At 38.3% G+C, this 21388-nt stretch overlaps 2 protein-coding genes across 8 annotated transcripts; one reads left to right on the top strand and one right to left on the bottom strand.

The window, feature by feature from the left end:
- Positions 1–214: 214 nt before the first annotated feature.
- nmrk1 (nicotinamide riboside kinase 1) lies at positions 215–9977 on the bottom strand. 7 transcript variants are annotated; one of them, XM_026188114.1, is made up of 9 exons: positions 8588–8755; positions 7336–7408; positions 2977–3067; positions 2848–2896; positions 1891–2059; positions 1462–1533; positions 1228–1334; positions 1013–1096; positions 215–664 (listed from the first exon to the last, which is right to left on the bottom strand). In XM_026188114.1, the coding sequence occupies exons 3-9, from the start codon at positions 3064–3066 to the stop codon at positions 654–656; spliced, it is 582 nt and encodes a 193-aa protein (XP_026043899.1). In that variant the 5' UTR covers position 3067; positions 7336–7408; positions 8588–8755; the 3' UTR covers positions 215–653. The 7 variants fall into 7 exon arrangements, with proteins under 7 accessions (XP_026043899.1, XP_026043900.1, XP_026043901.1 ...); XM_026188115.1 differs by having other exon boundaries at positions 7336–7405; XM_026188116.1 differs by having other exon boundaries at positions 8592–8755.
- On the top strand, positions 9144–16709 carry ostf1 (osteoclast stimulating factor 1). The gene is made up of 10 exons (XM_026188110.1): positions 9144–9330; positions 12778–12824; positions 13686–13736; positions 14020–14083; positions 14228–14281; positions 14523–14630; positions 14906–14955; positions 15223–15301; positions 15960–16058; positions 16577–16709. Exons 1-10 carry the CDS (start codon positions 9297–9299, stop codon positions 16633–16635), a joined length of 645 nt encoding a protein of 214 aa, XP_026043895.1. The 5' UTR covers positions 9144–9296; the 3' UTR covers positions 16636–16709.
- The last annotated feature ends 4679 nt before the right edge of the window (positions 16710–21388 follow it).

Here is a 21388-nt window from a genome sequence, read left to right as displayed (position 1 = left end):
CCGGCTCATCCATATTTCTGTTTTGTGTCCTCTGCCTTTAGCAGAGCAAAATCTAAATTTAAATACAATTTTTAAAAGGCCGTTTTATGTTTTTAAAACCTAAAAACAAGTCTGTGCTGACCCCTACACAAGAGGAAGATTAATCTGTCTCCAGTATATTCAGTTCAGTCGTCAGATAACAACGAATTATGATAAATGATACACAGACATCAGATAACGTTTAGTGTTTCTGTTAAGCTGTTTTAATGGATGTACACTTAACAATTTATTCTACAGAACATATTAGAAAAAAACAAACTTTAAAAATTTCCTCACAGGATGCAGGGATCGAGTAAGAAAATGGAGTTAAAACCAAACTTAAGCTTACACATACCGATACGATTATTGGATTAGTAAACTGCAAGTCCTCAAACATCACATTTATATGTCCCACAGTGTTTGTCTTTTCAAAATACTGTACATTTATGGTAAAGACATTTGCTTCAGTCTCCAGGCAGATAACTTCAGATGCTACAGCTCTTTTATTCCAGGATATTCACACAGCTAAATTTGGTCCTTTCAGTCACACATTAGTCTAATTGAGAGTGGTCCTAACATCCATGGGAGCAGTGATCTTCATCTTCAAATGGCAAATAAATAATACGCTGGTCAATTCAGTTTTTCTCTGAAAAGAAAATAGACAAAATGGTACAAACTTAAACTCAAATAATAAATATTTATTTATTATTCAAATTATGAATTGGCACAGTTAGGTCCTCGTGTTTTTGCTGGCTTATACAGAAAGCACTTCATATGATTCTTAATCTTAGAAATGATTTAAAACTAAAATTATTTAACTACAAAAGTCTGGAAAACTTGTTTTTCAGAATAAGGAACAATCATGCATACCTGACACAGATTTTTGTGATCAGATGATTTTCTTATTGTATACATAAAACGTAGTAATCTAGTTTTAAAGTAGATAATATATTTCAAACAAAATAGCAAAACAATATCAAGCAGACAGACTTACCTCTGAGTCTTTGTATTTCCTGACAAAGATCTTTACACACAGCTGCCAGCAGCTCTTCTTTTGGCTTCAAACCATCCAGAAATACTGGGGGGAAAATGCCACATTAAAAAACCCCACATCAGTGTCATTTATTTTATCATTCAGTGATAGTGCAGTTTGTTTGTTTTGTTTTGTTTAATAATCATTTGTTCTAATCATCACACATGCATTTTTACCAAATTCTGATGTGTCGCTCTCGATCTCTTCTCGGTTTTTCAGGTACATTGGCCACACGTATCCGTCAAAGTAGCCAGGAGGATCAGGAGGTGTGTACACTCTTAAACTGTTGAAGACAGCAAAGAAGGTAGACACAGTTACTTTCTTTTTTTTGCATTAAGCGATACAACAGAATAAAAGTGCACAAAAAATGTCAAAAACTTCATATAAATACTCGATAATTAAATAAATACCTTCGTCTCCTCTTGCAGGCATCATAAGGTATTTCCATGAAATATTTTTTGTCAAACAGTTCATCCAGAGGCCTGGAAGGGTAAAACATAATAAACCAGTAGAAATCTCCATCAGATAAACACAATTCACAAATTCTTCAGTATAAATTATTATTTCTATTTATATCTGTCAGTTTTTTCTAGAAACAACAACACATTAATCAGTGCTGTATCTTTGCCTAACATTTAACGTAAGGCTCAATAATTGCCCCAAGTGATTTAAAAAAAAGAATTTCATAAAAACTGACATGAACAGCAAATTCCAGTATTATAAACAAAGTATTTAGTTACTTTCCAAAATATAAAGTCCTGTAAATCTTAAGCTTTCATTTGCTAAATTTATAACTGAAACACACATGATGTCCTTTTATTTAATCCTCATTTGTGTACCTGTAGTTGAAAATGAGGAAGCCTTCCACTATGAGCACGAACACCTGGTTATCGACTGATGGTTCTATAAGCTGGGTCTCCAGGCCTTGCTGTCTGAGGAACGACTCGGGATCTCTTCGCCAGGAGTCAACGTCCCTCATCATCATCTGCATGTGCAGAGCCTCGAGGACTTAAATAGACCAGTGAGCATGACTTTCTTTCACATTTTAAATGAAAAAAATTTAATAACTGAATGAATATTACATCCATTGTTTGGATACTTCTCCTTTATTTTCTGCCATTGTGGCTTTTTTATATCTTTCAGACTGTTGATTGACAAAAAGTGATTTTTAAGGTGTCACCTTGAGTTCTGTGAAACATTTTTACCATTTAATTTTAATTTGATTGCAATGAATGGAGAAGAAAATCAGTGATACCCCACATTACAATACATTACAATACCCTGTATTTCTTTTTAAAAATGCTTAGAAATGTTATTGTAGTCAACCAACCACGTTTCTATATTTTACATACATTTTTATGCAATTTTAAAACACTATTTTTCACAGTTATTGACCCTAATAGTGGTGCATATTAACATTTTCAGACTTTAAAAACTTCTCCAGTTTGCTAAAACTTGGGAACTCGTGTATTAAAAAAAAATACCACAGGTCATATTTTTAGATGGACAGATGAACTACAAATTCTGTAGTGATCATAAGTCTGGATATCAAAGATGAATGTAGCCATCAAGTCTGAAATGTGAAGCTGAAGGACAAATGCCATAAAACCTGCAACCTTTCTACTGACCAGTAGGGGGCGGTTTTTCTTGCTGCACAAAGAAGTCTAATTGCATAGAGGTCTATGAGAAAAAACAACCTATTTCTAGCTTTTATCACCACAGGTTTTTCCAATAATCTGTCCTAGATAAGTCTTATCTAATATGTTGTAATACGGTGTAAAGCAAATTGTCCTTACTGTCATATTGCTTGAACCCATTGCTGTCCATCGGCACCTCAGAGTCATCCTGAAGAAAGAAGCATATGTGATGCTTGCACCAAGGCTGGAAAAGTAGCAGTATACCTTGAACACAGCCTCACAGTCTACCTTAAAATATGAATCCTGTGCAATGATGCAGCTGTTGGGTATTTGCTCTTGCAGACTTGAGGCAAGTGTAGTTTTTCCTCCATTGGTCATCCTAAAGGAAAAAGAACATACATTAACTAATGAACATGTACTTTTAACAGTAAATCTACAAAAATAGCCTTGATATTTTTTTTAATGTTTGCCTCTTTCATTTAACTAAACTCTCTGAAATTACAGTCAATACAGAAATGTTTATCTGTAAAATGTCCTGCTCAGCCAGTGTTTCCTTCCATTATCGAAATTACTGCAACTGACAAAGAGGTTTCTTGCCATCCATATGTTCATGAATAAATAACTGAATACGTTTTTTAATTATTCTGATGCTCCTTTTTGTCTCTCCCTTTGTTTTATCTCTTAATTTCTTTTCCACTTCCTGTTTTATTTGCCTTTCCTATCTTTTTTTCCACCTGCACCTTGTCATCACATATGACAGTTTTCCTGCCCTCTTTCTAGTTTCACCTTTGTCTAATCAGCCTTGTGTGTATATACACTCACTGGTCACTTTATTAGGTACACCTCCTTAACTGCTTGTGAATATCTAATCGGCCGATCATATGGTAAATGGTAAATGGCCTGTATTTGTATAGCGCTTTACTTAGTCCCTAAGGACCCCAAAGCGCTTTACACTACATTCAGTCATTCACCCATTCACACACACATTCACACACTGGTGATGGCAAGCTACAATGTAGCCACAGCTGGCCTGGGGCGCACTGACAGAGGCACATGGCAGCAACTCATTGCATTTATGCATGTAGACATGATGAAGATGACCTGAAATTAAACCTTGATTGGGGGAAAAAGATGATTTAAGTTTTTTTTAATGTGGCATGGTTGTTGAGCCAGGTTGTTCAAAAACTGCTAATCTACTGGGATTTCTGGGTTTTAGAGCTGCAGAAGACCACAACAGGTGTCACCAACATCGGCTACATCAGCTACAATTCACACAATCTCACCAAAATTGGACAACAGAAGTTTGCAAAAATGTTGCTGGGTCTGATGAGTCTCAATTTCTGTTGCAATATTCAGACGGTACGGTCAGAATTTGGTGAAAACAACATGAACTGTTCAGGCTGGTAGTGGCCACCAGAGTCCCTGGATCTGAATCTAATAGAGTACCTATGTGTCACGGTGAAATGGGAGAGTCACATCATAAATGCTGACAAAACTACAGTAACTGTGCTTCATAGCCTTATTTTAAAGTGTTGTTTATTTGATTCGATATAGGTCAACTCTTGCTTTATTTTATGATTTAAGGTGTAAATGTCCTCATGACATTTTTCATATTTTGGGCCTCTTTTAATTAAATTACCTTTAACCACACAGAAAGAAACAGAAAAGGGCAGAAAGCTTGTAATGTCCTGATGCACGCTCCATGTGACGAAATCCCAGAAATCTGATTCTGTTCCTCTGGACATAACGTAGCGTTTTAGCAAAAGTTAAAATGCTACATCCAGATGAACAGAATCAACTTTCTGGCGGTAACGCTGTAATGTATTTACTGCCAGGTCATTCCAGTGAACAGCATCCCACTCTTTCATTGATAGTTGCTTCACAGGCTTGCCTCAAAGTTCATTTCAAGACCTGCCCACTCCTTTGGCAGCAGGTTTTTGTCCATAGTCATAGTCAAATCATAACAACAGTCGCCTCAAGTCGATTTATATTGTAAGGTAAAGACTCTGCAATAATCAGTGTTGGGTAAGTTACTTTAAATTAGTAAATTACTAGTTACTTCTATAAAAAGTAACTCAGTTATCTCAAGTTACTCGTTACTTTCAAAGTAACTAGTTACTAAGGTAAGTAACTTTGGCTTTACTCAGAATTCTCTTGTTAATGTGTTGCTTCCCTAACTTGGATACCTGGCAAGGATGCCAGTCTTCTAGCTTGCTTACATGTTAGCACTATCCTGCCACAAGTGCAGTGTGCCACCTATCAAAAAATAATGTGCATATTTCCAGGAGAGAAATCCCAGGCCTGGACTATCGTCGACTTCCACCATGATTCTAGCCCTACGTCACAGCATCACATGCGCTTTTTACATCCAACAGGAAAACTGCAATCGTGTTGCTTTCGATTGTACTCAGAACTCGGAAATTCTGCCTTCCGAATAGGAAGCTGTAGGTAACACCAGACTGCATACAGGGCTGGACTGAGACAAAAAATTGGCCCTGGGCATTTTGACTAGCCCACCATTATAGGAAAAATCATAAACCCTTTAAATGAAAAAAAAAACAAAAAACGCTGTTGTGACAGTGATGTACACTGTTCTGATGGTATATATGCATCAATCTATCAATCGTTTGTTGTAAGACTCTGATAATTATTAAATAAACGCTAGATATTTTAAATGAGAATAAGAAAGAAAAGTATTTCTTTGTGCCCCCCTCTCCCTGTTAATGCCCTACCTGGCCCCCAGGCAAAAACTTTGCTAGATCCGCCCCTGCACAGTTACCAGCTGTCGGCTACAAAGGATCCTGGTGCTATTTGTCTCTCAGAAACAGTTCATAACTTCCCTTCAACTCATTCATGTCACCTAAAAGGTAAACCTGTTTCTCCATCACCTGTTCAGCTATGATGATTCAGTAAGGACATCTCCTGGTTTCATCTTCACGTTTCCCTCTCACCACATATCCAAACCGATATCATGACCAGCAGCTTTACAGCTATGGCTCCAGCAAACATCAGCTGATACTAGAAAGTAATATTAAATAAATTCTAACAACAGCTGATCAAGCTTAAACGTGCTGCTGTTGTTTAGTGCGACCGCGTTCGCTGGTTTCTGCTTTCGGGCGCAAAGTGAGCGATTAACAAACAAGAGAGAAAAGACGATCAGCTGATCATTGATCAGTTTCATGATTAAAGTAGCAACAGGAGAGGGCGGGGGAGAGAATGAGAGAAGAAGAAGCAGCTGCGCAGCAAAGACACAGAATAACTCCAGCTTTGTGTCTTTTTCATTCTAGCTGAAGTACGGGACAAACTGTGTTCCTGTTCAGCTCAATACAAAACGCGTAATATTTTCTCTGAATACCGGACGATTCCGTTTTTTACTGGACGGTTGGCAACTCTACTAACTAACCTTATGAATAAAATAAAGTTCAGTATCAGTAACATCCTAGCACCCACCCAGCTGTAGAAACTCCGTCATGCTAGCTAGCACGCAGTACGAAAAAGTCAGCACAACGAAAATAAACTCCACCTAAACTTGGCTTATATCTGACCCAGATAGACTGCAGGTCATAACTTCTTACCTGAAGTTCAGTTCACCTGACACTCGGGCCGGTGGCCACCTCGGGTCTCTTCTCCTGCCTCCCCTTTCCCTCATCCACCTGCTGGCCTCCACCACTTGCTAATGTTACTGAATCTGTGGAAGCTCCGCCATAGCCACCACACAAAGTAACGAATAACGACTCTATCTAAATCCCAGTGACGATTAACGCATTCCTGATCTTGGCATAGAAACTAGTTACCGTGCTCGTTACCACAATAATAACGTAGTTACTGTAACGCGTTACTTAATACCGCATTGCATTAACTACTGGCAATAATAAAGAGGAAAACAATCAGACGAGGAAGCACTTGGAGACAGCAGGAAGGAAAAACTCCCTTTTAACAGGAAGCAACCTCCAGGAGAACCAGGATAAGGAAAGGGCAGCCATGTCCAACTAGCAGTAACTCCCATCACTCCTAGTTGTAATATGCACCAATCAATATATATCATGGTCACAAATATTTAAAAAAACAAATTTAACCCCTTAGTGCCTAGTGTACTATATTTCATACATAAGTTTTTTGTGAGTTTTTGAGACTTCTACATCAACATCATTCTGATTTTCCCCCCTCAAGAAACCTAAATAAATGCCATGGTCCTGGGTTAGTTTCTGGTTGTATATTTGTGACTTCTAGTTCTTAGGCTTTTGTTACTGAGCCTCCTCATGTGTTCCAGGTGTCACATCTCGTCAAATTATGTTCTCATTTCTGTTCTTCCCCAGTTCCAGCATCGAGTCTCTGTCTGTGTCTCATGTTTCCTGTTTTATTTTGATAGTTCCTCATCTTGTGTTAGTGTATTCTGTTTTGCTTCCTCCCGGTCTCTTGGGTGTGATTAGTCCCAGCTGTATTTTCCTCCTGGTCCTCATTCCCTCGTTACTCTTTTGTGTATTTAGTCCTCTGTCTTCCACTGTCTGTCACTGGTTTGTCTTTTCTCCCTCTGTGTTTCCAGGTTCCTTGTTTTCATGTATTGGTTAGCTTTCCCAGTTTAGGTTTTGTTACTTCCCATCCTGCCTTTTGTTTGTAGTTTTGTTCAGCCCCCACGAAAAGGCTCACTTTTTGTTCAACTCCTCGCTCCGTCTCCATTGTGTGCTTTTGGGCCCACACTCTCTTCACTCTACACCGTCTGCTGTAGCAGACGTCAGAAAAATTGCACAATACATTTTTAATTATCTAGCAATTATTTCATGGTACAGACTTTAAAGGGTTAAGGTATCCTCATTGCAAATGTTGCTCATTATTTTTATTTATTGTAAAATTAAAAAAGAATAACTGATTATTATGGTGCTATCAGCATCAGTTAGGCCCTAGCTGGTTCTGTTTATTTTTTGTGTGAATGGGTGGATGACTGGTTGTGTAAAGTGCTTTGGGGTCCTTAGGGACTAGTAAAGCACTATATAAATACAGGCTATTTATCTGCAAAATGTGTTGTCAAATGCAAAATAAATGGTTTAAATTCTTTAAGGAACTTTTTTTTTATTTTGAAAAAAGTTGTTAAAATAGTACCAGTTGACATGTTTTTATAACACTCTCAGCTATTTGTATATCAGCCTAAAAATAGATGTAGTTAGGGGTACAGCCAGCATTTGCCCCATATCAAACTACACCCATCCGCAGTTTTGGGTGTGGTCTGAGGTTTAACTAGAAAACTTTAAAATGCAGATAAGTAAAGAATTCCTGCATGCTGTTGGTAATAAATAGGCAGTGCAAAGTTCAGTGCCCCTTCTTTCATCCTTCCATCAGCCTATGTACCATTTTCTGAGGAAGGGTTATCTTAAAACTGCACCTTCTACTGTGGAGGCAGATATTCAAAGCATGGTTCGCAAACCTTTTTTTGGAATATTTAAAATAAGCATTTGCAGACAAGGTTTGCATCGATCATCATTAAACTCAATGCAATTATCTGTTGTATTTAAGTTATATTTAAGTAAAAAAACCCAGGGAGATTGGGGCTCACATGTCTAAAGAGTAAACAACTCTTATCAGTGTTTTGACATCACTGCCATATGCAGTGGCTTACTAACACGTGTGCCCTCTGCTACTCTGTGATACATGCATGCTAAACAGCACTGGTGAGTAATTTAACATTTAATAAACTAATATATTTTGTTGCCTTTCTTATCTGCCTGTACTTTCTACTCATATGAGCAATTACCAAAAAGGATTTCACATTAAAAATTAAAATAAATAAATAAAACTCGAGCATGGAAAATATCCTCAAATGTCCCAAAATGACCTAAAAAGAAGTAGGCTGTAAAATTGGTGTTTTGCAAAAGGTTCAAAATTATTAGTGTGTTTAATCACTTACCCACCAATTCCTACAATTAGTGTCTTCATTCCACTTGTCTGCGTCTGTTCGCTGCAAAGCTACCGATTTATAGAACTTGTAATACTAACGTAATTAAGAAGTCACGTGCAAATGTATACACCACGCTGGTAGCTAGTCCTGCGAACGCAACAGTCCTCCCACGTGCTATTCTGGACGCTTACGATTTGCCGTTGGAGCCTCCACGTCACTCACGACCTGCCCATTGAGGGAAAAAAACATTTGTTTTGTTTTTTATTCATGTTGTTTTCTCTTCTTTAATCATTTATAACATTTTATACTGATATGTTCGTACTCAAATATTTATTTGCAAAAAAAAATGTTTCAAAGTGTTACAACTTAAATCTAAACATGTACAGTTATGAAATAACAATAAAAAAACAAAAATGAATTTTAAGAAAATGTAAATATATTTATACTTAATATATAGTCTATCATTATAATCTATAATATAATCTATAATTAGTTTGTTGTGAAATGTTGAAAACTTGGAAAAAAAACGCTGCATTACATCCAAAAGGCAATCGATTGAGCGAGCCACAGGTTGGCGCATGCGCTGAATAACTTTTCCGCGTACTGAGCCGAACTTCCTCATTGAGCGTGCTAACAGCAGAGAACTCGACAGTCTTGCGACGATTGTGACTGAAACAGCACAGCGCGTTTCTTTTCGCTTTATCCGCCAGCCTCACAAATGTCGAAGCCTCCTCCCAAACCAGCCAAGCCAGGTAAGACCAAAACTACGAGGACATGTTGTTTAAACTTAACCTAAACTTGTGACGTGTTTATACGAGGACAACGCACCTTGTTGGCGTTAAACAGTTAATGGGCGGGCGCTCAACACTCCTCCACGGGCTCGGTTGATTTCTGTTGTTTGTCTGTGAAACCTTGTTTGGCTAATAGAAAGACAGGTCTTAAACTTTAATTGGAAGCCGTGTCGCTTTATCGCTAGCCCTGCCAGGACCGCGTTGGAGTTATTGAAAGCGCTTTCTGGCCATTCAATACACTGACGGGGCCATCCAGCTCTTACCAGCAGGCCTCTGTCACTTCCCTATTTCCATCACTCATGCAAAGAGAGCACCGCGAGTCAGTGGCTTTGGGTGAATAGGTGATAAGTCTGCGTGGTCAGTGACATCAGCTCTACTTCCTCCTTGCTCAGATTATTCTGGTAACCTCTTCCCAAACCTTACTTACCAACGTTAGAGCACGTCATAGCGTTTGCATTTACCTACGCACTGTGTCAGTGCAACAGGTGTACACAAGCAGCCTGTGTAGGAAGGAGAGGCGATATTCAGCTTAATAGGTATCCTTTGTTCAAAGCAATTACACAGATCTCCTGGTGCATATGTTTGAGGCTAAAAGTGAAACTGTGACTTCTCCCTCAATAAACTTGTAATGCTGTGGCAAGTGTTTTTTGAATTTCTATTTACTAAATAAAGTGTAAAATTTCATCGATCATGGTTGTAAGTACAGCATATGTGCACCTGTGATGAAATTTTAAGGCAGCGTGATGAGAGGGAGGCAGAAAATTGTACTTTAATGTGATAAAAAACAACTTTTGATTTATTGTTGTAATCATTTTTGAGCATTTCGTTCGTGCCCATGCTGCACTCTACTGCGCTGGTCTACCCATATTGAAATTGGGTGACTATTAATGTTTCTATGATTTGTAAAACTTTGGGATGTACAGAAAAACATTTAAATGTCCACAATGTCAAATCAAAGCTTTCTAAAGGAAAAAGTCAATTTCTTTACATCTTCTAGCCCAGGGCTGCCCAATCCCAGTCCTCGAGAGCTACTATCCTGCAGCTTTTAGATGCATCCCTACTCCAACACAGCTGAATCAAATGGTTTGATTACCTCTTCAGCATGCCATCATGTTTGGCAAAGGCCTGATAACAAGCCATTCATTTGATTCGGGTGTGTGGGAACAAGGATGCATCTAAAAGCTGCAGGACGGTAGCTCTCGAGGACCGGGATTGGGCACCCCTGTTCTAGCCAATGGTTTCTGCAGTAGTGTTGGCTAATTGCACCTAGTACACTATTCTCATCTTATGAATTAAATGTGGACGCAGGTAAATGCAGATGTTTGGGAGAAAAAAAAATCTCCATCTCACAGATGGGGAGAGAAGCATAAAATAACCTTCCTCGTGTGTGAAGTTAAAGGTGTTTATGTCTACAAACATGCTGACACAGCAAACACAGGCACATCTCTTTACCCGCATGAAACACAATCTTTTGCGCTCCTCACAGTCCTTGACGAATCAGTCACGATGCCTCACCTGGCTGTAGGTGAGATCGCCTGTCAGTGACAGGTGGCAGGCCGGTGGGGCTCGTGCAGGAGTAAATGATCCATCCTGCTAAAGCTATTTTATCCAGATTCAGGATTGGTTTTCTGTAACTTTCCCTTTGGTGGATGTGCTCAGTGGATGTGCTCAGTGTCTGTGCATGAATTGGCTTTGGAGGAAAAAAAAAACAAACATTGGCAAGTGTTTGTAGCCATGTGTGACCAAATAGCACCCCGAGGTATGCGTTCAGCTTGAACAAGAGCTAGCATGTTTTCTTTGGTTTTTTTGGTTGGTTGTTTTTTGCACCCACTTAGCCACATTTTTACAAGAAGGTTATGATTCTGTTTTTAAGGTATGTGCAGTTTAACAGAGGCAGCCCTGTGCAAACTCTGGTTTAGCAGATTAGAAGTTTAGATTACGTTGTTAAACTGAGCACTGAACATGACTGAGGGATCACATAACCACCATGACCAGACATGCTTTTTCAGAAGAGCTGCTGCAATAAAGTAAAATGTACAAAAAAAAACACATAACTGGAATTCATTAAAAAGCTCACACAGTAATAGATGAAACATATACTGTCATTGCTTTGCTCATGTTAAGGCACAAATTTTCTTCTTTGTTTATTCATTAGATTTCTTTTTATCTTATTGTGTGCCCAGGGTTTAAAATGTAGCAAGAATTTAATTGAGCCAGCACAGGCCCTCAGTATGGGTCTGCAAAGCAGACGTGCTTACTGTGTTTGAACAGAGCTGGACTTGTGCGGCAGCTCAGCCCCCATCAATCTGAGACACCGAGGCAGTGTGTTCACTAAACAGAAATCCTGAGTAACAGCACAGGCAGAGGGGATTTACAGAGTCCAGCGGTTAGGCCTGTGAAGTAAAGAGATCAGGAACGATGGACTCTAACTGGCCTTTGCATTTAAACATAAGACAGTGAATCAGTCACCTTGTGTTTAGTTGTGGTGAACACCTTTAACATATAACTGTTAGACAGTTGACACTGTGATAATCTTTCAAGTTAAAGCTGAAAGGATTGATAAAATAACCAAATAAAGGCATGATTGAAGATATCAGATATGCACCAATAGTGGGGCGGACGCATATTTTTTTCACTGGGTTTATTATTTAAAGCATATTATTAACATCTGTCTCCAATTTAAAACAAAAAACGGGTGTGTCAAAATTTTAAAAGGAAGTCCAAATTACGCTTATCTACCAGTCGATGCAAATCACAGGAAATTCTTTAACTTTGCAGGAGAGCATATTTATCCTGGTTTTGTTAACCAAAACAGGGTCGCTATTTGAGGGCTGAGTGTAACCAGCTCAGTAGTCTGTTTAGTAAACTTTGTGTCTATGTTGTAAAAAAACACAGCAGACTATATGTAACCTTACGTTAATGCCCAGAAACGGGCAGTTAGTTGAAATATAAAATGTTTATATCAAGTATTTAAATACGTTTTGAAAGCTTGACCATGGCTGTTCAAGCTTTTGATGTAGTTTAGCAGTTGACTAAAGCCACAGCATAGTAGCAACTCAGCAGCAGAGCTCAACCTCAAGTTTGATCTACCAGTGGCCCCGAGTGCAGCTACACACAACAACCACTCACACTGTTGATGCTGTTTTTTGTGCCTGTTGTACGTGTTGAAATGTCTTTTTGTTTACATAATAGATAACGTCTCACCTTTGATTTGTGCACTTGAGAAAAGAGAGTAGTTTACCACATTAGAAGCTGCCTTCTGCACGCACTCACCTGTATACTCACTGGACTGAAACTAGCTGGGTGTTCTGCGGGGCTTAACCAGGAGTGGTTTCACCTCACTTTTGTTTGTCACAGAGTGCGCACACATATTGTGTCTAACATCTAGTCTGTTTTTGTCTTCACTAGGCCAAGTCAAGGTTTTCAGAGCTTTGTTCACCTTCGACCCACGGACAGTAAGAGTTTTTTCTTTGTTGAGATTAATTCTTTTTCTTTTTACTTTCATAACTTTATTCTGATCATCAATTAATCTTAGCGTTTCTCACAAGGTTAGGATGCTAGGGATGGGGTAATGCCTGAACTGTGTTTCAGCTGGAAATATACGACATAACCAGAGAATCCTTTTAACCCTATGCCATAACCTGATATGCACCTCCCAGGAAGTGTAACTACACTTTGAGTAAACGCAGCCTGCAATGACTTTGAATGGTGTGGAAGGCTGTGGTGTAGGGTTAAGAGTAGTTTCCAGTTAGTTCGTAAGAGGCAGCTAGAAGATGGTGATGATGACAAGGCAGGGGAATCAAAACAAAGTCCCAAAATCGGAATATTTGATCATAAAATCTTAATTATACTTAAATATTAGAAGATTTTATTTATACTAATATATCAATACACTCCTCCACTGGTCCTGTCTAGGCTGTCGGCCAAAACAATATTAACAGTACTTCAAACCAGTGGCTCTGGTGGGTGGGCATCAGGAAGGGCCAGTCACATTTCAGTAGGGAGTACCATCCCACCACTCTGCACCAGTGACCAGTTGCTTTCATGTTTTTCATGTGTTGGTCTAGATTTGGTTGCAGAAAAAAAGGGGGAGGCTGCTTAAAATACAACACAAATCTGACATTAGTGTTGAGGTCAGAAAAGTGTGAATGCCACATCCTGGGTCACAGATGGTTATAAATGGCCTGTACTTGTATAGAGCTTTACTTAGTCCCTAAGAACCCCAAAGGCTTCACACTACATTCAATCATTCACCCATTCACACACACATTCACACACCGGTTATCAACTTGTAACAGTGTCTTTTTATTTTCTAGCCAGATGAGTTATATTTCGAAGAAGGAGACATCTTGTACATCTCTGACACAGTAAGTGGAAACCCTAGAAGCTACATCATGTAACAGCCATCATTTATTCCACGGTTTTGTTTCCCATCGAGTTTTAATTTAACTTAAGTTTTTCTTCCTCTTTCTGTGGAATCATAATCTTGCTTTCTCTGCATTTTTTGCCTTCCTTTTGTGTTATTATTTTTCCATTTTTACACCTCCCCCCACTTCAGTGTTGTATTGAAGCAGATTAATTTATTTCTTCATTTAGTTATTAGTTTATTTTGGTCTTTTCTTTCTTAACAAATACTTCTCTATTACTCAGAGTGACACTAACTGGTGGAAAGGGACATGTAGAGGAAGAACAGGATTAATTCCAAGTAACTATGGTGAGTACACATCTCAATTTCACAGTTAAATAGCAGATATATTAATGAGTACAGTACTATGCGGTGTAGCTCGTACAAAAACGATAGTTCTGTCCCTTAAGTTAATTTTCCATAATGCACTGATGCCCTTGTTTTGTTTTTCAGTGGCTGAGCAGGCAGAGTCTATCGACAATCCGATGCATGAGGCAGCCAAACGAGGTAGATGGCAATATTTCTACTAGTCTTTATTTGTTGCTCTTAATTCTTGGTTGAGGTGTGGCTGCATTTAGATACAGGAGGGTTTTTTTTAATCCTAAGACAGTTCTCTTTTGTCTGTCTGTGTGACTGTTATGACAGTGTTTCTGTTCCTGCTGAAAACCTGTACCACTGTTTACATTATTAGTAAAGTTCTCCATTTGACTCTGTGTGTTCGTTGCGTACATACTGGTTATTTAAACAGGCAATCTGAGCTGGCTGAGAGAATGTTTGGACAATAAAGTTGGAATAAACGGGCTGGATAAGGCTGGAAACACTGCCCTCTACTGGGGATGCCATGGGGGACATAAAGGTAAGAGTAAAGTAGTTTTTTGATGTCAGAGATTATGGATCAGCTACTTATTACATTTCAGAAATCTTAAATGTTGACAGACGCACACACACACACACACACACACACACACACACACACACACACACACACACACACACACACACAGGGAGCTCTGTTTCCAATGAAAAGTTAAGTACAAGAAAATAGGAACTTGTTCTTTGCCCTCCATTGTTTCTCCATTACTGTTAGGTAACATTTAACATGAAATCTCTTCTCTTGTATTTCTGTACCAGATGTGGTGGAGCTTTTGCTCACCCAGCCCAATGTGGAGCTCAACCAGCAGGTGAGGCAGGTTTAAAGTCACATTCAGAAATCAGAATTCAGAAGATTTGGAAGGAGTGTCAACAGTTTAACGTGTGTAAGGAAACTGATGTTATTCAACACCCAGTTTATCATGCTAGGAAAAACAGAAGAAACTGTTGTGGACAAAAAATTGATCAACAAAAAGTTCAGTGTGATGATGTCATGATTTCATAAACCTTGTGTGGTTTGGGTGAAAGTAGATCCTTGTCAGGGTGTTTGCCAGTAACAATCATGTTTTGTGTTTCAGAATAAACTCGGAGATACCCCACTGCACGCTGCCTCCTGGAAGGGTTACTCTGACATAGTGGAAATGCTGCTTAACAAGAGTGAGTATCCATCCATGTTGCTTTTTTGTGTTTAAAAGAATACATTGGTCAGCAGGGTCATCTTTGCTGTTTTGCTAGAAACTCTGCAGGGATGGACGGAAAGAAATCTCCTGAAATATTTTATGAAACTCTGAGATGGGAGCGTGTGGCTTCAGTTTGAGTAGACAATAAGTGACTGTGATCCACACATTAAAACAAAGTTTTTCATGAAAACAGGTTTCATCTTTATCAGTTTTCATTGGCTGTTGTATGTACTATGTACAAATTACACGTAAAGAAAAAAAATGCTGCCAGACATTAAAATATACATAGGTAGTTTAAGACAAGGAAACTGCCGTCAAAGTACTGACATTATAGAAACATAACTAAAATTACACATCCTGTTGGGCTGATTTAAAAAAAAAAAAAAAAAAAAAAAAAAAAGTAGATCTTGCCACTTGAGGGTATTATTGAAGAAAAAGCCTGCATTTCCTGTTAAATCTACCCCGAGGATCTGGATTACTCATACTCATAATTCTTCAGTTTGTATAACAAATAACGTCTTTTTAATCCAAGCAAAGGTGGGTGGCAAGATAGGCTTTCAAGTTAAAAGAAAAATTCTAGCTGCAGACCAGTCTGGATGTCAGGTGAAAATTTATGGTACTTATGTTTGTTTCAGATGCGAGAATAGACATCAGGAATAATGAGAACAAGTTGGCTGTGGACATGGCCACGAATGCCCAGTGTGCGTCACTTATCAAAAGGAGGCAGGGAGGCCGTAAGTAAAGCTGCTGTTACGGAGCAGCCACACAGCATTACCCACACACACTCACACAATCTCACATTCACACAGTCCCAGAAACTCTCTCTGCTCAGTTAGTGTAAGTTCAGCACCTACCACAAAAGTCACTTGTTGTAGTTACTGAGCTGATCACAGGAAAACTGAAATATATATATATAGATAGATAGATATAGAGATATAGATAGAGATATAGATAGATATATAGATAGATATAGAGAGAGATAGATATAGAGAGAGATAGATATAGAGAGAGATAGATAGATATATAGAGATAGATATAGAGAGAGATAGATAGATATATAGAGATATAGATAGATAGATATATAGATATATATATAGATAGATAGATAGATATAATATTATTATTATTATTTCTCCCCCCCCATTCGTCAGTTGAGGAAAGACATGAAGTGTACAGAGATGATGCAGTTACACATAATATGTAAAAATAGTGCAGTATGTTTGTCATTAACTATCCATTTCCTGTGTTGCAGAAACCACCCGCATACACAGCAATGCTGAAGAGTATTTGGACGATGAGGACTCTGACTGAGCTGGCCCCATTAAACCATTACCTCTGTCTTCCATTGGGTTTGGGGCTCGTGATCCTTGCAGAGTCTTATTACAGGACCTAAAGTGGAATTGCTGTGTAACTGTAACTTCATTTTAGTTCAGTTATTTTGTTCAAACACCTCACTCCTCTGCCCTCAGCCTCACTTCAGTGCGAGTCTCTGAGCTTTGAATTAGTGTGTTTTACAGTTGGCCTGCTTTTTCTACCCCGAGTGGATTTCCACACGTGGGGGATTTGTCTTGGAGGATCGATTGTGCACTGTGGGCTGAAGGGCAGAGTATATGTAGTAGCAGAAAAGGGACCAAAACTCTTAGAAACACATTCCAAACATACAGCTTATGTTTAACCTATTAAAGTGCCAATGCAGATTAAACATTGATCTGGTGTGTTTCTACTTAAGTTTTTCAAGCTCCACTTAAATTGCTGAACTACAAACATGAGCAGAAGGAATTGGAAACACATTACCACAACTACAAACCTTTATGTACATTAGGAAGACTATTAAACATGTATTTAGCTCCAACATTTCCCCCCTAATAGATTTCCCCACATATATTCTCAACACTTAAATTATGCATGCAACCGATGTGCATAAATGGGCTTAATGTGGCCGGAGTATGTGTAAGCATCTCATCTAGCAGTAAACTCACTTGTTGAACTCTATACTGCTTGTGTTTTTATAACATTTCCACCGCTGTTAAGAGCCTGCTTTCAGCTCACTGTAATTAAAAATAATATTCCTCATGTAAACTAAACATTACTCTGAACTCTTTCAAGCTTTTGATTTCCATCTTGTGAGCATATTTCTGGTTTTATTGCTGCTTTCCAACAGATTGAGGGGGAAAAGTGCCTTAAATGTAAATTCGTGCGAGTGTTTGCGGTTGTTTTTCTCTTCTTCAGTGTGAACATGTTTGTCTTCAGAGGTTATGAATTTCTTAAGAGGACTGTTCAGGATTTCTGTCTGCTCTTTCTTCAATCTCAAATAAAGATTTTTTTTTTTAACTTATAATGTACACTGAATGGATATTTTTGAAAGAAAATAGAGAAATGTGCCTTGACAGAAGCAGTGCAGTGGGATTATGTACTTACTGACCACTTTATTGGGTACACTTGTTCAGCTTTAACACAGGTATCAAATCCTTCAGTCACACGGCAGCAACTCTGCATGTAGACATGGTCTGCATTCACACTGAGCATCACAACGGGGAAGAAACTTTGAATGTGGCTCAATCATGCAGTTCGGAAAAGTGTGGGGGATAATTTATTAGCCTATGACCAACTGAGCATCATTTAAACACTACAGCCTGTCTAAGTATTATTATTAATAAATTGTTGAACGTTATGTGTACCTGTCTTCTGATGGTTGCTCAACACAGTATGTAGTGGAACGGGAGATTCACGTTATGGATTTGCGGCACCAGCTGTACGATATCATCATCTGAAAATGGACCAAAATCTCCGAGGGATGTTTCTGGCAACTTATGAACCACATGATGAATTAGGGCAACTCAGAAGGCAAAAGGGTGTCCAACTATGTACGGTACTAAGGCATACTCAAAGTGAGCAGTGAGTGTAATTAACTACTCATAGCCTCTCATCCAAACAAATTCCTCTCATTACTAAATGCACATGTGAAAACATGTAATAAGGTTGTAAACTCTAATAATTATAATAATCCAATAAAGAACATGTTCCAAAAAGTTTCCTCAGACCAACATAAATAAATTCATAAAAGTTAAAGATTTCCTTTATTACAAAGTCGGCATGTTGATGACATTCCACAAAGGCAAAAAATACAAGAACCCAAAAATACAGCAAGTCTTTGATGAGGGATTCATGCTACATGACTGCAGGACCAGAGAAACTAAGAGGACAGGTAGAGCAGAACCAGGACATCGTGTTCTTCCTCAGTTTCCTCCTGATATAGTAAGAACTTTGTTTTTCTACATCCATTCAATGCCAAATGCAAAAATAAATAAATAAACCAAACAGTTACTGAACATGTTTCCTATACAGCAGAAGAAAGGGAAGCAACTGCTTTTATTTAATCAAGAGCTGAAAAAGAAAATTCTTCTTTTTTTGAATGAGTTGGTTCTTTTTTGTATTCTTTTAGGACTTGATTATTCTTTGCTGGGACAACGTTTTTGCTTTTTTTTTTAAAGAAATGTTGTCCTTTTTCCTTATATAAAATTATGAAACTAATTTATCTTCATTCAGCAGACAAGGAAGAGCAGATGAAAACTAGATTTTACCTAATATTTAATAAAATATTTCTGCAGCTGAGTGGTAAAAGAATGTAGTCTCTTTGAAAAAAATCTACCCAGCAGGATGTTTAGTAACACCGAGCAGCAAACAGCATGTAAATGGTGTCTCAGCAGGACTGCGCTTCACTCCTAGAACTATCAATATAAAGATGCATGCCTTGACTTCACAGTAAAAAACTGGTAATAAATACACGGCTCACTGTCAGGTAGCAAAAGATACAAATGATGCTATCTGTGGATTCCACATTATCTGTGGAAGCCATTAAAGAAGCTCTGATTGACCTCCAGAGATACAAAGAAGGTTCTTCATAGTGAACCACACACAGAGGCATACATATATGTATATATTTATAAATTAATTACACAGGTTCACACAGTCAAATAAAAAAAAACCCCAAATCATGTCCACTCTTTTCAAGAAGCTCTAGAAATTCTGCAGGATTTAAAGTAGCAGTACTTGTAAGACTTACTAAAACACACTTTTCATCTCTCTTTTTAAAGCAAGGGTGTCAAACTTATGGTCCACAGGCCAGAACCAGCCTGCCAAAGGATCCAATCAGGCTTGTTGCATAACTTTTCCAAGTGTGAAATTTGCAAAGAAGACATTAATTTTAGGTTGTCATTTTCTTTTGCACCGGTAAGCAAAACGTTCTGAATAAACAATGATGAAAGTGTTATTGTCCATCTGAATCATCATTAGTCTGAATGTGGAAAAACAACCATTTTTCTTAAAGATGTTTCAGTTTGCGCATCATCAGTTTTATAAATAGATCATTAGCAATAACCTGAATGTACTGAAACTGCTCTTCACAAAAAGAAAGGGGAACAATTAGTCAGAAGCTTCAGTGATGCAGGCGGCCCACTTGAGCTGTAAGTCACTTATGAGCAAAGATGAGTCTGATACCCTTGTTCTGAAAATGCAAAAACCACATTTCCTCATTTTCCGTGACGTTTCTGTCAGACTGCGGTTCAGGCCGTTACAGGCGACCAGTTGAGCCCATTGGTTACATAAATGGTCTACATTGTAGACTCTACAACACATAAAGCACCCTGTGTGAAGGGGAAACTAGGTTCTTAAACTTTTTTTTTTTTTTTCAAAAACACATCAGATTCGAGACCTATTTTTTTACTTTTAGAGGCATCTGTGGGCAGAACTTGTTGCTGTGTAAACATACCCAGTGGAGCATTTTACAAACTAATCTAATCTTTCAGGTATTAGAAGAAAAAAAAAAAAATCTTTTTCCAAAGGACACTTTTTTTCTGCTAATATGGTGCTACTTTAATTTGTGTTGTCAAATCCATAACCTTCATATTTTCATATAAAAAAAACCAGCAAATTACAGCCAGAAGCTTCTAATTCCTGTCAATTATTTCCAACTAAGTAAAGGATGGAGATGCCGCCCTTTCAAACAAGGCACATTTGAGTGTGAAACTTGAATAAGGCCTTTTTAAACACAAGCTGTGGTTATCATTAAGCTTTAAGGCGAACTGAAAGAAAGTGAAAATGATCCCACCCAATTGTCGACGCCACCTAAATTTGAATACAGACATAAAAAGGAAGACTTGCACTTTTTTGTTCGTATCAGTTTTAAACAGTGTGAAAAATATCAGCTTTCAACATGATTGCCATCTCCTGCCTCCAAAGAAATAAATATTAAGAAAAGCAGACATTTAGGCTGAAACTATGCTTTTTTTTATGATAATGCAATGAGTTTAAAATCTGACCATGTCCCCCCAAAAAAGGGGAGAAAAAGTCAGAGAGAGCAGCGATGACAGTGATGATATATTGCACCAGTGTTTGCAAATTACTCAGAAGAAACACTTCTTTTTAATGAAGATCACATAGTTAATGCAGTAATCTTGACAAGAATTTATGTTCACAGAAAAAGTTCTGTAAAAGACTTCATCAAAGAATTATCTCAGGACAGACGAGGTTTTCCAAAACACAAAATAAACATTTCCAGCTGTTCAGCAAACTCAGTGTGGCCTCATTCAAACACCTTAAGAGGAACCCTTTCTCCAAACGCCTCTTTTAAAGGATATTATTGTTAGATATGAGTAGACCACAAGAGTCAAACAGTGTAGTGAAGATTTCACTCTGACCAGTCAACTAACAATATGACATTAATCACACCTTAAGGGTGAGGATGTGGGGACATTTCTGGGTATTCAAACCTCTGAAATGAAATGACATGAAACATGGAAGGCCTCTGATAAACAGTAATACTGACACATTAGATAAGTACGGTCTCAGTATGTACATGCATTGGGGGGGGGGGGGGGGGGGGGGGGCATGATCACATTATAGCCCCTATTGCACATTCAGTTGAACATCAAGTTACAACACTGAAATCCAGTCCTTCCCCCCTGATCTGCTCTGGTCTAAGACCACACTGGACCAAAATCACCAGGGGGGTTTCTTTTGTGTGTGTGTTTCTTTGAGCTCAAGTAACAACCACTCCTGCTAGGAA

The sequence above is a fragment of the Astatotilapia calliptera genome, chromosome 12, assembly GCF_900246225.1.
Source record: "Astatotilapia calliptera chromosome 12, fAstCal1.2, whole genome shotgun sequence".
Lineage (NCBI taxonomy): Eukaryota > Metazoa > Chordata > Actinopteri > Cichliformes > Cichlidae > Astatotilapia > Astatotilapia calliptera.
Note: the sequence above shows the minus strand (reverse complement) of the source record. Positions and strands in the feature narration are given on the sequence as shown.